The 15,731-nt window shown below is 41.0% G+C and overlaps 1 protein-coding gene across 24 annotated transcripts in view; it reads right to left on the bottom strand.

Moving 5' to 3' along the window:
- The window catches only part of LOC126470931 (myosin heavy chain, muscle), a 48,148-nt gene extending 33,463 nt beyond the window's left edge, over nucleotides 1-14,685 (bottom strand). For 7 of the 24 annotated variants that reach the window (XM_050098970.1, XM_050098984.1, XM_050098961.1 and 4 more), the window contains exons 1-13: nucleotides 14,422-14,685; nucleotides 12,821-12,964; nucleotides 10,931-11,087; nucleotides 9,794-9,821; nucleotides 8,992-9,097; nucleotides 8,810-8,902; nucleotides 8,656-8,719; nucleotides 8,460-8,558; nucleotides 7,138-7,241; nucleotides 4,757-4,894; nucleotides 4,269-4,388; nucleotides 3,769-3,918; nucleotides 2,479-2,649 (exon numbers count right to left, since the gene is read on the bottom strand). In XM_050098970.1, coding sequence (XP_049954927.1) covers nucleotides 2,479-2,649; nucleotides 3,769-3,918; nucleotides 4,269-4,388; nucleotides 4,757-4,894; nucleotides 7,138-7,241; nucleotides 8,460-8,558; nucleotides 8,656-8,719; nucleotides 8,810-8,902; nucleotides 8,992-9,097; nucleotides 9,794-9,821; nucleotides 10,931-11,087; nucleotides 12,821-12,964; nucleotides 14,422-14,631 — 1,584 coding nt within the window. In that variant the 5' untranslated portion in view covers nucleotides 14,632-14,685. Of the gene's footprint in view, nucleotides 1-624; nucleotides 796-1,812; nucleotides 1,984-2,478; nucleotides 2,650-3,768; nucleotides 3,919-4,268; nucleotides 4,389-4,756; nucleotides 4,895-5,787; nucleotides 5,892-7,137; nucleotides 7,242-7,649; nucleotides 7,754-8,459; nucleotides 8,559-8,655; nucleotides 8,720-8,809; nucleotides 8,903-8,991; nucleotides 9,098-9,793; nucleotides 9,822-10,930; nucleotides 11,088-12,820; nucleotides 12,965-13,053; nucleotides 13,198-14,421 lie in introns of all 24 variants that reach the window. The other 17 variants (XM_050098981.1, XM_050098965.1, XM_050098982.1 and 14 more) reach the window with 8 other exon arrangements.
- Between the last annotated feature and the right edge of the window lie 1,046 nt (nucleotides 14,686-15,731).

The raw sequence follows: 15,731 nt of genomic DNA, 5'->3' as shown, positions 1-15,731 counted from the left end.
GGTCCAGCCCGAAATCAATGAAGACCCAGGGAATTCCTTCTCTCTCGTACTCTTCTTGCTCGAGAATGAACATGTGGTGATTGAAATACTGCTGCAGTTTCTCGTTCGTGAAATTCACGCAAAGTTGATTAAATCCGTTCTGCTGCATTCGGTCACAGAGGAGAAGGTGCAGGTAACAGTGAGACAAACAGTGGAAGATACACAATAACTGTGACACTGACATTCACAATAGTTCAGGAAGGGTGCTGAATCGGCCGTCCTTCTGATCGTCCCAGTGCTGAACACAGAGATGTTTGAGAATTCTGGGACAATCTGTACTTGCCGGTACAGCACTCCTAGCAAGATTAGTGATTAACGTCGAGAGCACACTGAAGCATGACGCCACAGACAGAGCTGAAAGAGAGTCTCACAGAACAGTTCTATCACATCAATACATAAACAAACAGCGTTAGTAACACGACAATGGCAGGGCGCTTCGTACAACTTGGCACGGTTTTGCGACTTACACCGAGGCAGTAATCACTGGCGACTCGTAAACGTTTTCGAGCACCGAAACAAGTTGAACGAAACGCTCTATGTGCCAACTGTTAGGGGGATGTGTCCTTAAATGCCCCCTGGTTCTACCTTCTCAATGAGATCTATGCAAGCTTGAAGGTCCATGCCAAAATCAATAAAGGTCCACTCGATGCCCTCTCGCTGGTACTCTTCTTGCTCGAGCACGAACATGTGATGATTGAAGAACTGCTGCAATTTCTCGTTGGTGAAGTTGATGCACAGCTGCTCGAAGCTATTGAACTATGGGGGGTACAAGGTTAGAAACACAAGTTCCAAGGGAAAAGACAATTAAGAGGACATGCGATGCACACAACACTGACACACAATATGGAACTCTCCATCACCTCCTTCTCTCTTCAAATCTCGCGTGTCCTTTTGTTTGGACAGAGATAGTATTTCGATAGTAACAACCAGTCGCCTTAGTGAAATATCTCCTTTTGGCGAACGTTTTTAGTGCTACGATAAAAAAAAAGAGAATTACATTTCAGAGAAGAGCTGTGTGGAGGCAATAGATCGACCAATGCGTGCGAAAAATTCCGGTTGTTTGGGTTCTTGGGATAACACTGAAAAACAAACGAAAACAAACATCAATCGACATGGAGTCATGGTTGGAACACATCCGAAGCTAACCTTCCTGTGCACCCTGCTGCGTCTTGTGGCGGCTTTACGCAGGTATACGTCACACATTTTGTGCAATCAGGTTACCTTCTCAATGAGTTCAATGCAAGCTTGCAGATCCATGCCAAAGTCAATGAATGCCCACTCGATGCCTTCGGTTTTGTACTCTTCTTGCTCGAGCACGAACATATGGTGGTTGAAGAACTGTTGCAGCTTCTCGTTGGTGAAGTTGATGCACAGCTGCTCGAAGCTATTGAACTAAGGGCCGGGGTACACACAGTTAGAAACACTGTGTCCAGTTCCGATGGCACAGGTTTTAAACGGAACGTGCAACACATGGGTACATAAATATCTTTCAGTCTCCACTGACTACGGGTAAAACGGCCGTCGGCAATTTTGTTACAGGTCTCGTGCTGTTTCAACTGTCTGGTTTGCTGACTGCCGAGGCCGATTACGTGTGTGTGGAGACTGCAAGACACACAAAAGAACAAGGAAACCATCGAGCTGCTCTTCAACGGTTCCCGGAAATACAATGTGGTCCCGCTCGGTCTCAGAGAGGGGTTCTGCAAAAGAACAACACAGAGGACACGGAGACGGCTGATGTGCCTGCGAGCCGTTCACCTACAGGCAGGAGGTTACCTTCTCAATAAGTTCAATGCAAGCTTGCAGGTCCATGCCAAAGTCAATGAAAGTCCAGACGATTCCCTCAGTCTTGTACTCTTCCTGCTCCAGTACAAACATGTGGTGGTTGAAGAACTGCTGCAGCTTCTCGTTGGTAAAGTTGATGCAGAGTTGCTCGAAGCCGTTAAACTGTGTTTCATACAAAGGCGCATTACAGCAGGTGCAATAAGCAGAAATGTTAGAGCTGCATGCTTCACAGCAGTGTTAGAGCCAGTCCTTTGTTACTGACACGTGTGAGTGGGTTTGAGCCTCGCTTGCTACGCGTTTACTACGTACCTTCCTGCTTTCAGAGCAGAGCTGGGATTATCTTGCGGCTAACATTGCAAGCCTTAGACCAAATAGCTGTAACATCCCGGCTTTTGACAGTCCACTAACTGTACTTTCACTAAGATGGCCTAGCACTGCAAACACCTACACTCGAATTCAGCGACGTAGGAATTCATAACATTCGACAAAACAATGTAAGTCAATGATCTACTACCATGTATTCTGACTACTATTGCAGTTATGTGAGTGAGCCAGATAAAGCTTCTTGTTTTTTTGGACAGACAAAAGCCGAGTTGTCTTGTTAAGCATAATTCGTCTGAGGCAAAGTTTAGTTCAGCAATCTGCAGCTAGTTCTACCTTCTCTATAAGCTCTATGCAAGCTAGCAAGTCCATGCCAAAGTCAATGAACGCCCAGTTGATTCCTTCAGCCTTGTACTCTTCCTGCTCCAGCACAAACATGTGGTGGTTGAAAAACTGTTGCAGTTTCTCGTTGGTGAAGTTTATACACAGTTGCTCGAAGCCGTTGTACTATAAAACATGCGTCATGTTAAAACACATTCACTACGAACTATGTATATGTAGTCGTTAGTAGTTTAACTCTAATAGTGAATAGAAGCTGAATTATATACAGATGAGTTTAATTCTAATAGTGAATAGAAGCCGAATTATATACAGCTGATTGCTAATTGTAGAAATGCTTACGGTTAGAGCTTTGTACATTCTGTATTTTGATTTTTACATATATACAGAAGTTGGTTTGAAGTGCGCTTTTCACTGAACGTTAAATTGATAACATTGACTAAAGAATACTAAGTATGAGTGACATTATGCACAAAAAAGTAAGAACTATGTACAGCGGTCTACTTATTATTTAATAGGCAACTGTTAGATGTGAGTACTTATTACACATTAACTTTAAATTTGCTTAGCTTCCAAAGTAGCTAATGACTCAACGTTAAAATAATAACATTGAATACTACTACAACAACAGAAGGATTTATTTATACAAATGATTAAAACAAGTTTGTTCATTTCTGTTGTGACAAGTGTTAAAGGTTTAAGCAGAAGCTGACTGCTTATACGTGGCACATAAAAGAATTAATTTCAGCTATCCAAGTACAGCGTATAATTTCTCTATAAATGCAGAAGCATATAAGGAAACAATGAAGAACAAACAATGTACAAGACACACAAAATAAATCTTTAAAAATGGCTCCAGGAACGTAATGGTGAATCTGCTAGAACATATATGACATACTGAACAAAGAAACTGCACCAAGAGCACCTGTAATTAAACTTGTTTTGTGAGAAGTAATGAATTGAATTAACAAAATATTCATATGAATCAATAATAAATAGTATACTACGTCTCCTCCCACTTTAAAAATTATGTAATACATAACGTTAAAATCTATGTGTAGCTAGGAGTGGGCGCTTTATTCATGAAGGAAATGGTTTTCTGGCAATATAAATTTATTAATATATTAAGAACTTTTTGTGTACGTAATTGATGTAAAAATGAAGAAATAAAATCAGTATAAAGGTCAAGTGACTATTTGTAATGACTATAATCAAGATCCACAATGTGAAATAGCGTCCAGTGTTCCAGAAATGAGTGAATGTATAAAAATGCATATTTAAACTTACGTCGAAAATCTCGAAACCGGCAATATCCAGTACACCAATGAAGTGCTGCCTCTTCTGCTTAGTGTCCAGTGTCTCGTTACACTTCTTCACAAGCCACTTGAACAGCCTGTCGAACATGGCCTTGGACATGGCACCTACGGAGTAGGCGACCTGTAACACAGACGGGCTCTCTAGACATGGTACACAAAATATCGCGGACGTAACACAGATGAACTTTACTTCTCCATTCGCCGCTCCCTTTAACCTTGGCAATCAATTACCGGGGCTGAACAAGAATGCAAGATACAAGTAAAAGAACTATAGTGTCGTTGTAGGGAACTGCATATAGAAATACATTTTAAAATATCAACCAAAGAACTGTGCTCTTAAAGAAATTGCAGACTTCGAAAAATGTTAAACTGATTTTTTTTTTTTTTTTTTTTTTTTTGGTTTCTCAGACGATTCAAGCTGTGTTACTATAACTGAATGTACGAAAAATGTAGGTGTTGATTAAAGCTCACCTGGTCCTTGTTCCTACCCTGGGTGACGAACTCGTTTCCGACCTTGATCCTTGGTTTCAGCAAGTTCTTGTACAAGTCCTCAGCGCTGGTCATCAGCAACTTGGCGACGCGCTCACCTTCCTGCATCAAGAAAACATTGCTTAGTGGTCAGTGAAGGTCGCTGGCAGACTGCAGTAGAAAAGTGGACACTGAAATCTTAATATGCGATTGTTGTTGGCTTTTGTAGGCAGAAAATCTCATAAATACCGCTTCTGTCAAATGTTCTCTAATTAGTCTCAAACAAACTTTTTAACATTAAAGAGCAGATTACAGCTAAAATTAAGTTCATTTTGAAAAGCAACTTGTCAGTTTATGGACGATAAACTAAGTGAAGCCAATGATGGACAGGTTTTTTTTTACCGTGGCAAATAATGAGAATTCTATGACCCGAAAATTGCTGCGAGAAGGAAACAAGATAAGATGTTGTAGGCAGGAAGTGAGGTACTTACAACTGTGCCGTCGGCCTCAGCCTGCTCTTCTCGGCCGCGCTGCTTGAATTTCATGCCACCCATGTGCATGACGGCAGCTGTGATCTTGTACACGTCGTTCTTCTCCTCTTGGGTGAAACCCAGCACATCGAAGGCTTCCTACAACCCGCACAAGCACACTTAGACTGCGAGCGATATACGGTGCCCCTGCCAGGATCCCTTTGTCGAGATCGTCACAGGGAGCACAATCAAAACCATTTGGCCGATATTTGATTTAGTAAAAATTTTCGAACTGAGACAGCTTTAAATCACAATGAGACTGTATGTACAGACATTAATTTGGAAAAAAAATACGTTTATCTTTTTTACAAAGAGTCGCTACGAAGAAACATTTCTATCGTTTAAAAAAATCCAGTAAACAAAAGATATAAATATCCAAAAACACTAGTTTTTGATGAAGCATAATGACAGATATGCCATTAGCAACATGACACCATCAGTTCATGCAGTTAGCTCGTACTTACCAAGTAACAAACAGATGTTGCGTTTTCGTGTCTCAAGTCGTGTTACATCCAATGTTCAATGCTTCATAGTGTTATTTGGATGTCAATTGTCTACAACATTGCTACTTCAAGATGTTAGAGGTATCTTTTCTACGAGTGGCGTGGAATATTTAATACAATTTTCAAATAGTGAAAGGGTCGCAAATGTAGTCTTTTAAACAGTTCTTTGGTACGGGAGTGTGTCGACACACAACCCGATGTACGAGATGCTCACAGTCCAGCTCGGAGAAGAGCCGCTGAAGCTGCAGGAACGGCTGTGTCAGTGGTTCCTCGCAGCTAGTACTGGGCATAAGGTTAGTATACGAGGCGAAGGGCGTTAAAGTCGGCGGCATGGTTCGTGCACTCAAGGGGTGCAATTGCCAATGGTAGGGTACACATGTAGGGTAATGTTCCACCGAAACATAGAATAATGTGCAGCGAGACACTCGAACCACCGAGTCCGCCACTGGGAGGACAGGGCGAATACATCGGGTAACGTGAGCAACTTACGTCGGTCAACTGCATTTCCTCTCCATCATCGACGTTGGGGATGGTAATCTTACCCTGGGAGACGTTGTAGTAGTCATAGATGTTGTCGCTCAATAAGCAAATGTCTGTGAGAAGAACATTCTGGCGTTTAGCGTCAACGTGTTACACTCTGCCTCTCTCCACTGCGCGCTAGAAAGCCCTTTCAATTTTACGGCGTCTCCAAAATAACTGCGAGCATTCCTCATTTGTTGCTAGTAAGTACGTACATCGCACTTGTAAACAATCTTTAATTTCAGCATTGTTACTTTACGTCCGTGTCAGCTTCTCAACATAGAAGAATATCGTCACAGTTATTTTGTGCGCATAGTGGAGAGAGTATACACAGTTAAAAGAGAATAAGGGATGAGATGAATTAAAACAGCAATTTATAATGTATATGTACAAGAGAAACAATTAAACTCGAGCTACTAAGTCGAGTAGAGCCTAAAAAGAACGTTTCGGCATTGACGCGAGTGGCAAAAATGGAGGCTTTGCCATACTGCAAGCTGCTTCCTCGTGAAAATGAGAGAAAAAAAAGCGAGTTAGTTGTGTAAGCGCAGCAAACAATTACCCTACTGAGACACGCCGTAGAGCAGCTGAGATATTACGATTCCTTTGGAATCTCGTTGGTATGTTTTGTATATTTTTTCTTAGCGAGATCTGTAAGTACAGTAATTTCGTGTCTGGTCCATCTAAGAACGTTTCTCTTCTCAGAGTCAGCCGTCAAGCGTCAAGCGTAATTCCGTCAGTTGTTAGAGTTAGTCACAAAAAAAAACCACACATGCGTCAGGTTTAATGTCCATAATATCTATATGAGTTAATAGCGAGGCGTTATTAATTCCCGAGAACCGGGTAAGAGCTTTGGGTTATGACAACAGCGAAATCCAGTATGCGGCAAGCCGATGTTCCGAACAGTACGTGACGAATTCCTACTAGCATTTGTTCATTGCGCCATTAAACTGTTCGTAAAATTATTGAGTAAGCACCAAGATGAAATTCAACCACTTTTACTCAGAAGAAATAAGCTACGTTATAACTGCGATTAATTAAGCGTAAGTTCACATACATTTCGGTATGTGAGGTAACCGTAAGTTCTAAAATGAAATTCCAAGGGCGTATTAGCAATTAAGTATTCATTTCACTTCAAATCTTTCAGAATTATTTCAATGGATGTAGCTCTTGCTAAATTTTTAAAAAATAGAGGCCACGATACTGTTTCAAATTTCAATTTTAAAATCTGCGGGTCTTCACTTCAATGGAATTGCTCACGTACTGCTCAGTAACAGAGAAGCGCTGTTTCTAGACAGACTCAACTTCTGCGATCAGACTTACATCGGTAATCTGCATTTCCTCTCCATCATCTACACCGGGAATAGAGGTCTTTCCTTGTGAGACGAAGTGATAGTCATTGATGTCGTTGGAAAGGAGACAGATTTCTGTAGGGAGGTCACAGATCGTTCAGTTCAAAATACGACTGTGAAAATGTTATGGTCACACACACCAACAGTCCTGTTCGTTGTGCTGTCCAAGAGCACAGCGAACATGTTGGCTAGTGTTATCAGTAAAACAAATGTTATATAAAATATAGGTTTGACAAAATTGTGGTATTATGATAAGTCTTAGATTGGTAGAGTAGAAATGTGGTCTCAGACACCAGTTAATACGGGACTGATTAGAGGGGTATAAGACGGCAGGGTGTCCAAAGGGGTGACTGTGTCTTTCGTGACACGCTTGTATTGGGAAGGGTATTGACGGGCCTTGGCTCAGCAAGCTTTGTGATAAATTCGCCCTCAGTAGGGGAGGATGTGCCCTGACAGCATGCCCCGGTCTGCAGGGCAACTTACATCCGTAAACTGAAGTTCCTCTCCATCATCCACACCAGGAATAGTTGTCTTGCCTTGGGACACGTAGTAATAGTCTTGGATATTGTCGGTGAGGAGACACATTTCTGTTGAGTTGGGAGAGAATGCATTATCACAAGGTACACAAAAGAAACACATAGTCTTGTTCCTCCGTTGCAGCTATTGTTTCTACCTGATACTATATGCGCCTTCTAGAGACTCGAATCTACTGTCAACTGCTGAATCAAGTCGCACTTAAAACAAAAAATAACCATTATGACAATCATTCTCTTAAAGTTCTCGATTTAAAAAAAAAAGGCAATTTCTGTAAATAGTGCACTTTTTAATGAGGGCAATTAAGAAGTGATATTACTTTCATTTTATTATTGTAGTGAAAGACAGTTCAAACACTCACAATTTTTTAACCTTGATTATTACGCGATTGTAATCATTCCCTCACCCGGCGACATGGAAAAAACAGGTTATATTCAATAAAAATGTTTGTAATCAAGAATAATTGAATAGTGAAGAGACGGAGACCGAATGAAAGCAAGATATTTCAACGTTCAGTTCTAATTACACTTAGCTCTATTAGAGTTCAATTCAGTACAGTATCACTTAAATGTTTTTGAAGTATATGGATTGATGGCTTAATTACACTTAGCTCTATTAGAGTTCAATTCAGTACAGTATCACTTATTATGTTTTTGAAGTATATGGCTTGAATACGTTTTTACTGTTAAAGTATACCATTTTAAATAGCAAATGTTGTAATATATCTATCTGAGGAGTTTAACGGAAACTCATACGTACCCTTCAGGCCAGGGACAGCGCCGGACATCATCTGATAGAAGATGTGGTATGAACGCTCCAAGGGCTGCTGTGAGATGACACGGGCCTTCTCCAGCAGATCTGTGGAAGTTAGTGATTAGTTATTATCCGTTGCTATAATTAGGCAAATCGAGACCTGTCTCTAAAACTCTCGGCAAATGCCTAAGGCGTAACTTACATGTTTCAATATCAGCTCCAGCCAGCTTTCCAGAAGGACCGAAGTGAATTCTGATGAATTTACCCTGTTCGAGAGATAGAGACAGAGTTATCAGTCAGCTGTTTTTCGTAAAAGTAGAAAATATTCGTTAAGAGCTAAAATGGTATAAACTTACGAATCGCGAGGAGTTGTCATTTCGCACGGTCTTGGCGTTACCGAACGCCTCAAGTACCGGGTTAGTTTGCACGACCTGGTCCTCCAGTGTGCCCTGCAAACAGACAATAACAGGTTGACGTTTTAGCGGCCGTACGACTCAGAAGAAGCGAGAACGTAGTTCAAAGGATGGTCCTGCTTTACCTTCTTCGAAGACTGCTGTTCATCTTTCTTCGAGCTGGCACCGACGGTGGCGAAGTACGAAATTACTTTCTTCGTGTTTTCAGTTTTTCCTGCTCCAGACTCTCCTCTGTGGATGACAAGAAGAAAAAAAATATGTTACATTTTTCGGCAGGGAAAATACGTACACAGTTTTTTTTCCTTGTATTTGATCTTAAGGAATTAAAAACACATCCGTTGACTGACTGAATATGAGTCTGGGCGTTATTCAAAACTGCACACAAAATAGCAACTTTGGAGGATTTTACATACAACAAGACAATAACAAAATAGGTGTCCATTCTATGGTAACGTGAGATTCTTGGGACTTAGCTACACTTTTCTGCATAATATTTGGTTGCTGCTGCGGGAAACATTATCAGAGGCTATGGGGACAAATGTCACAGTTTCTGCACGTTTACTGCTGCGAAAACATGTTTCATTTAAACTTTTCACTGCAGAATTAGCGAGAACTGCAGTGAAACGTGGAAAAGAAACATATTTTCCGAGCAGTATACTTAGAAGGAATTGAACCTTAATCTCCACAGGCTCTGAAGGTCTGTCATGTAGCAGAAAACTAAACGTTCGATGAAAAGTATGTCTAAGACCGTAGCAGAAGTCCCAGAATCCAGTCGTGAAAACTCACATTGTTTAATTAATTCATTGAAAGCAATCAGTTCATTGCATAGAACTACAATTCATTTGAAAGTTACTGTTTGACAGTATGTTTGCTTCTTGATAAAGCTTGTAAAATGTTGTTGTGTTGGAAATAATGAAAGATACTTACGTGATCAACATAGACTGGTTTTCACGGTCTGTAAAATAGAACGAAAAAAGAAGAAAGTTAGAACATATTAACAGACTTTTACTCAGTTTTACATCTAGTATTTCCTACTGTACTTTGGGTTTGTTATACGAGTAGACTATCAAAATGCTTAACGGAATGAGCAGATATCTCGAGAAAAAACAACGAACGTAAAATTAGAGAGATTCGAGTCTACACGTAAGCTTAGCAACAAATGTTCCTCCTTGGAACAAGTAAAGGGCGAAGTGACACATATACAAAATACACTCCACCACACAGCGCAAGATGTAGCAGTGACAGTGGCTCATTAATAATTATTACAATGTTTTGAGATTCGAGTTATCTATTTCAGAAAGTATGGCATGACATGTGGCTAGGTACTCTGTAGATAGCTGTTCTACTTATTCCATTCAGTGTGAGAAACACATAGCGTACGAGTAACTACAGACTTTGTTTTTTGCTGTTGTTGCCATGAAATTACTAGCATAGAGAGAGTATCATTTGTCGGAAGCAGCCTCAGCCTTCCAAGATTATGCAAGTTTGGCGCACGACAGCTTGGTAAGAAATAGCAGGATTGATTCTGCATTCAGGGAGTATAGGATACGAAATGTATATTGCACTACTCTTGTTTTGTGTGAAAGAGCGTAGAGTCTCCAGTATGGGACGCTATGACACCAGAAATTAAGTTTTGTTTCGTGTGCTACGTGAGCGACGCTTTTGCTTAATGAAAATGCATTGTGTTTTAGCTCAGACATACGACGCTATACTCGCGTGATACATATTAACAATTGTTCAGCGTGCCAGTAAACACCTACGTCGACAAATGAACGCAAAAGCGATGTTCTAAGCTTATTACAATGGTCAAAACTTATGTTTTAATTGCTTATGAGTTTAAGTTAATACCTTCACTGGAAACTCATCTCTTTTTCACAAATGGAACTGATGTATGTTCTGCAGATTAATATACAGAATTTAGTTGTTACGACTACGTAGGGAGTGTACACTATCTTCACATGCGAGAGAAATACTTTGAATTTGGAAACTAGTTGGCGTGCCGCTAAGTATCTGCGTAAAGTACATAGACTAAAGCTATGGTGAATAGAGGAATTATATACTTACTGGTCAACATGTTGACGTAGGCGCCGTCAGAAATGGCAAAGATGTGGGGTGGCACTTCATTACGCCTCTTGCCTCGGTAAAGCTTGGCGCAGCGGTTGGTGTAGACAGGGAAGCGCTTGTAGGGGTTGATTGCCACACAGAAGAGGCCGGAGTAGGTCTGCACATGGAAAGTACAAACTCAGCTCCTCAGTTGCTTTCAGACACACATATGTATACATATCCTACCTGTTTCAGTTAAACTCTTAGTGTTCTGTGCTGCGTAACGAGGCAACATGTAGGATAATGTGGGAGGTAGTGTGTCCCCAGAGTACGGGCAACATATTGTACTCCATTTAATGGAATATCCTATTGTTTTGCTTTGGGCTAAAAAGTTTTGCCAATACGAGAAGTATTTTTTCTACAAAACATGAGAAGATAAATATTTAACGAGTTCAGGCAACTCGAATGTTTTGATGTGCCACAATCAATATTACACCCTCCTTAACAAATTACTGTTAGTTTGTATGGCATAATAGAAAGTGAATACAAAATATTTAAAGAACGTAATGTGCAATATTTTGTGGAAATGACTCAATAACCCAAATACCAACACGTCATCTTGTTTTAGAAATCTACCTTCCACATCACATGCTTCATATAAAGTATACAGTAATAAAAGGAAGAAGAAGGAACTTTCTATATTGGTAGTAAAAAATGTAGGTCTAAAAGAAGTTTAAAAAAAGTTTGTTGAAAAGGGTGATGAGTTATGTATGCTATGGTTTCAAGAAATCCTCATGAACATGAAACTTTTCTAAAACGAATTTTGTTCAACCGGTGGGAGCTTCACTACTACCTCCAAGAACACAATAGTTTTTTCTGCTCAAAATATTCATTAATGCTTTGTGGTAACTTATATGTTCATAGTACTGTGAAAATTAAACGTAATTTGTAGAAAGAAGTCTCACAACAAACATGTAACAAAACCAAACAAAACACAAAAAGTCTAAACTCTAAATTGAAACTCATATTGTCAGAAGGTGCAGACACGAACATCATAACGTGCATTAACATAAATAGCCAGTGCCGTCCAAACAGTCTGGTATTTGAGGCGCTGAATATAGACACATTTAACAACAGAAGGACTAGAAGCGCAACTGCCACACTGAAACTCGAGTGGTTCCGCAAGGTGACAGGGACGCTTCATATGGCACAAAAGACATTAATACACGGGAACTAAAATTGAAGTAACTGTCCCGTGTCTTTACGGGCGCTGCTTCACAAAGGTAGGGAGACATACTCATAAAAACCGAGTATTCTTCTTTAAAAGAAAGGGATAAACATTCAAACATTTAAAGTCTCCGCTTACACACACGAGAACAAAAACAAGTGTTCTAGCAGTAGAACACGAAAGTGTTGTTATTAGAAAGGATTCATGTGAAAGGAACAACAACAGAGCCACGTTTCCAGTGTCTTACTGTTGGCTGCAAACAAACAAACATTATCGGTTCTTCCAGAGCACTCATCCAACCCTTCACCGATACACACGGAAGAACCGTGTCTTAAATATACTGCATCGGTTGTAGCAAGACTTCAATAGTACTATTGCTATCGGTGAAGGTTGGTTGAAAGCTCGGAAGATATTCATCGACAGTAAATCTTATACGCGGAACAGTCGACGGTCGATGTGCGCTGCTCCGGCCACCAAATTCACACCACAGTTGCGTTCTGCTGCCCAGCTATGATGGGGTTAGCCAAAACGCAATTCCGGGAAACGGCTAGGATTTGTCGTGGGGCAAGACAAACGTACAGGTAGTCTGGGAAATCGGAAGAGCGTGCGTCTGTGCACGGAGATCTCTTCGTTGCATGCTCCATGTGCAGGATAGGGTTAAACAGCAGAGGTTACCGACTTACGTAAATGAGCTTATGGTAGTATCGTTGCTTCAGGTTATGCAAGACTGAAGCGTCATTAAGATATGTCAAGTTGGACATATCCTCGCATTTCTCATACTTAGGGGGGTTTACTTGAGAAACCTGTTCCTTCTTGAAGTTCTTCTCCTGTTGGCGAGAGAGAAAGACAAAAACACAAGATGAGTTACAAGAAAAAGAAAGCAAAAAGCGCCCCCCGATGGGGAGGCGCCACTTACATAAATGAGCTTGCAGTAGTACCGCTGCCGGAGGTTGTGCAAAACAGCGGCTTCGTTCAAATACGTCAGGTCAGCCATGTCCTCCACCTTCTCGAACTTTGGCGGATTCACCTGAGATAGCTGATCCTTCTTGAGGACTTTCTCCTAACGCAAAATAGTTTTCTCATGGGATAACATTCATGACAAATTTTAATGAGGCCTGAAGCATGACAGAACTGCAAACTGTATCTGCGTTACGCTTCATAACAACAACAGTGAAGAGACATGTTTTGTCCGGTATTGTCTTAAATTTGAAACCACGTATGTTACACAGATGCATCACTTCGTAAAACTGAAAACTATTAGTGAAATTTTTGAAGTGAAATGTAGCTAGTATATTCCTTCGAGTCATTGGTGCACAAAGATGGGAAACAAAAGCCTTCATACATTTGATGTTTATTGTACGATACGGCACGAACAGTATATATTTTGAACGAGTTTTACCGTCAGTTTGGATTCTACAATATATGTATTTTACAAAAATAATTCATTTACGAAATCTTCTCGGGATATCAGCCGAGGGCAGTATCGTCTTGTAGCAACGTTTCAACGAGTTTCATACTCGTCATCGTCACTTTAAGATAACGAATATAAAACTAACTGAAATTGTGCTACAAGATGTCACTGCTCTCGGCTGATATCCCGAGAAGATTTCGTCAGTGAATTAGTTTTGTCTCAAACAATACACAACGTGTAGAAAAGTATTTATTTACAAGCACGTTTCAAAGATTTTCAGCAAAAGTAAGTCAGTTCTGTCTTGCTGCAGTGCATTACCAAGCCGGAGCAAAGAAGAAAACAATTTGCAGGACAAAATAACTTATTCATAACTTTAAATAATGACGCATTATTCCGCAAATGTAATTTAGCGTACATGTGAACGTGCGTTAGGAAAAGCTTCGCATCGAGGCATAACGTGTTGCCTGCATTCAGGGCACAGTGAACGACCACATTGTGAGAAGACCGTTCACTGCAACTAGACGGGATAGTCGGCGAATGAAGCTGTTGGACTGCATATCACGAGACCATTCACGGTGACGTGATATGCGAACAGTCCCTCATTGTCACTCAACGATGCGCCAGTTTCGATGGTCACTAGCTGTGCCACGAATGCAAGCAATACATGTTGCCTGTCTATGGAGCTTGCTCTGAATGAAACGTAAGATCCAGTAAATTACGTTAAAAGGTGACTTTTTCTGTTTTATGTAGAAACAAATAGTCAAAGAAATATATATGGAAACTGAAATGGCCGGTGCCATGTCTGAGAATAAATCTGAATTGATTTCAGTGAGTTATACAATAGTTTTTAGGAGATAGCACCGTTGTACGTACCTCGCCACCAGGCAGCGTGACCGTTACCAGGTCGCCCTTAGTTGCCTTGATCTCTCCCAGCACGTAACCCTCCTTCTCGTCGGGTACCCAACATGCCTTCTTCGCATCGTAAGGTTTGGTTTGGTCGATGCGCTTCTGTTCCAGAGAGACGAACAGGTAGGGGGTGGGGTCGGGGTCCTCCCCCTCCGTCTTCTTTGGCATACCAGGCATTTTGAGAGAGCGGCGGACCGGCTAACAGACACGTGGAACAGCCCTGGAGCCTTCCTGCAACACCACAATAAACACTCACAGTCACTGCAATTTGGCCGACTCCAGAATAAATCTGAAAGCACCAACTTTGTCTCATTGCACTTTGTTAGCGAACATGAGGTAATCCTTAAAAGAAACTCTCTTTCCTATCTCAGCAGTGTAAATCCTTCTGGTAGTGCAACAATAGAATCTTAGAAGTTAGCGGAGCTAACAGTAGCCTCGCAGTAGTTCACACTAACATAGCACTATTGAAAATGAAACTGAAGTTAGGTTGGTTTTTTTAATATGCATCATTCTGTCTCCTTTATTCTGCTCTGAGCTAGCCAGTGTGGAATATCCGCTAGGTTTTCGAGATGTCGCGTGGAGAGTCTATGGTCTAGCACTAAGACTGCTCCTGGAATGGACGTAAGTCGTGAAGTACCTACACAACTCACACGTTACGGTTCCCATCAGGGAATATTTTATTTCCTTAACATCAAATTCAAGATCTCCTTATTAAGGTGAAATGCCTCCACGAGGGCGCAAACACGAGATAAGTATCCTGTAGAAGGTTCTTTATAAGATGCTCTCGTAGTTGTTGGGAACACTTGTGAGTTATATCAGCCGGGCAACGCAGGACAACGTTTAATGGTTGGCAGGCGTGGGCCCTTCCAAGTAACAAGTGGTCTAGAGTCCTGGCCAAAATGCTCTCTTTCACATGTTGAAGGAAGTTTTCATAGCGATGAATAACAGACGACATCATATGCTCATCACTCACTCTTCTCTTCCTCATTATTCCCATCACAATGACGCATACGGGATGACAGCTGTAGGAACATTAAATCCCGTACCAAGCAATGAAATGCGTTCAAACGGCCTCCAAACAATGGAGAGCATTGTCTCCGATCCTAACTATTTGGTTTTAATTCACAGTTGTGACCAGTGCATATTTGTGTTTGCAAGTAGTGCATAGCAACGCGAAAACCAATTATTGCGGATCGAGGCGGGCAAACAGAGAGAGGAAGTTAACAGTACGAAAGTTTAAAAATAATAACTTTCACGATTGTGTCATTCTTCGACCT

This window comes from Schistocerca serialis, chromosome 3 (assembly GCF_023864345.2).
Source record: "Schistocerca serialis cubense isolate TAMUIC-IGC-003099 chromosome 3, iqSchSeri2.2, whole genome shotgun sequence".
Classification (NCBI taxonomy): Eukaryota; Metazoa; Arthropoda; class Insecta; order Orthoptera; family Acrididae; genus Schistocerca; species Schistocerca serialis.
The sequence above is the reverse complement of the archived record's forward strand: the minus strand, read 5'-3'. Positions and strand labels throughout refer to the sequence as shown.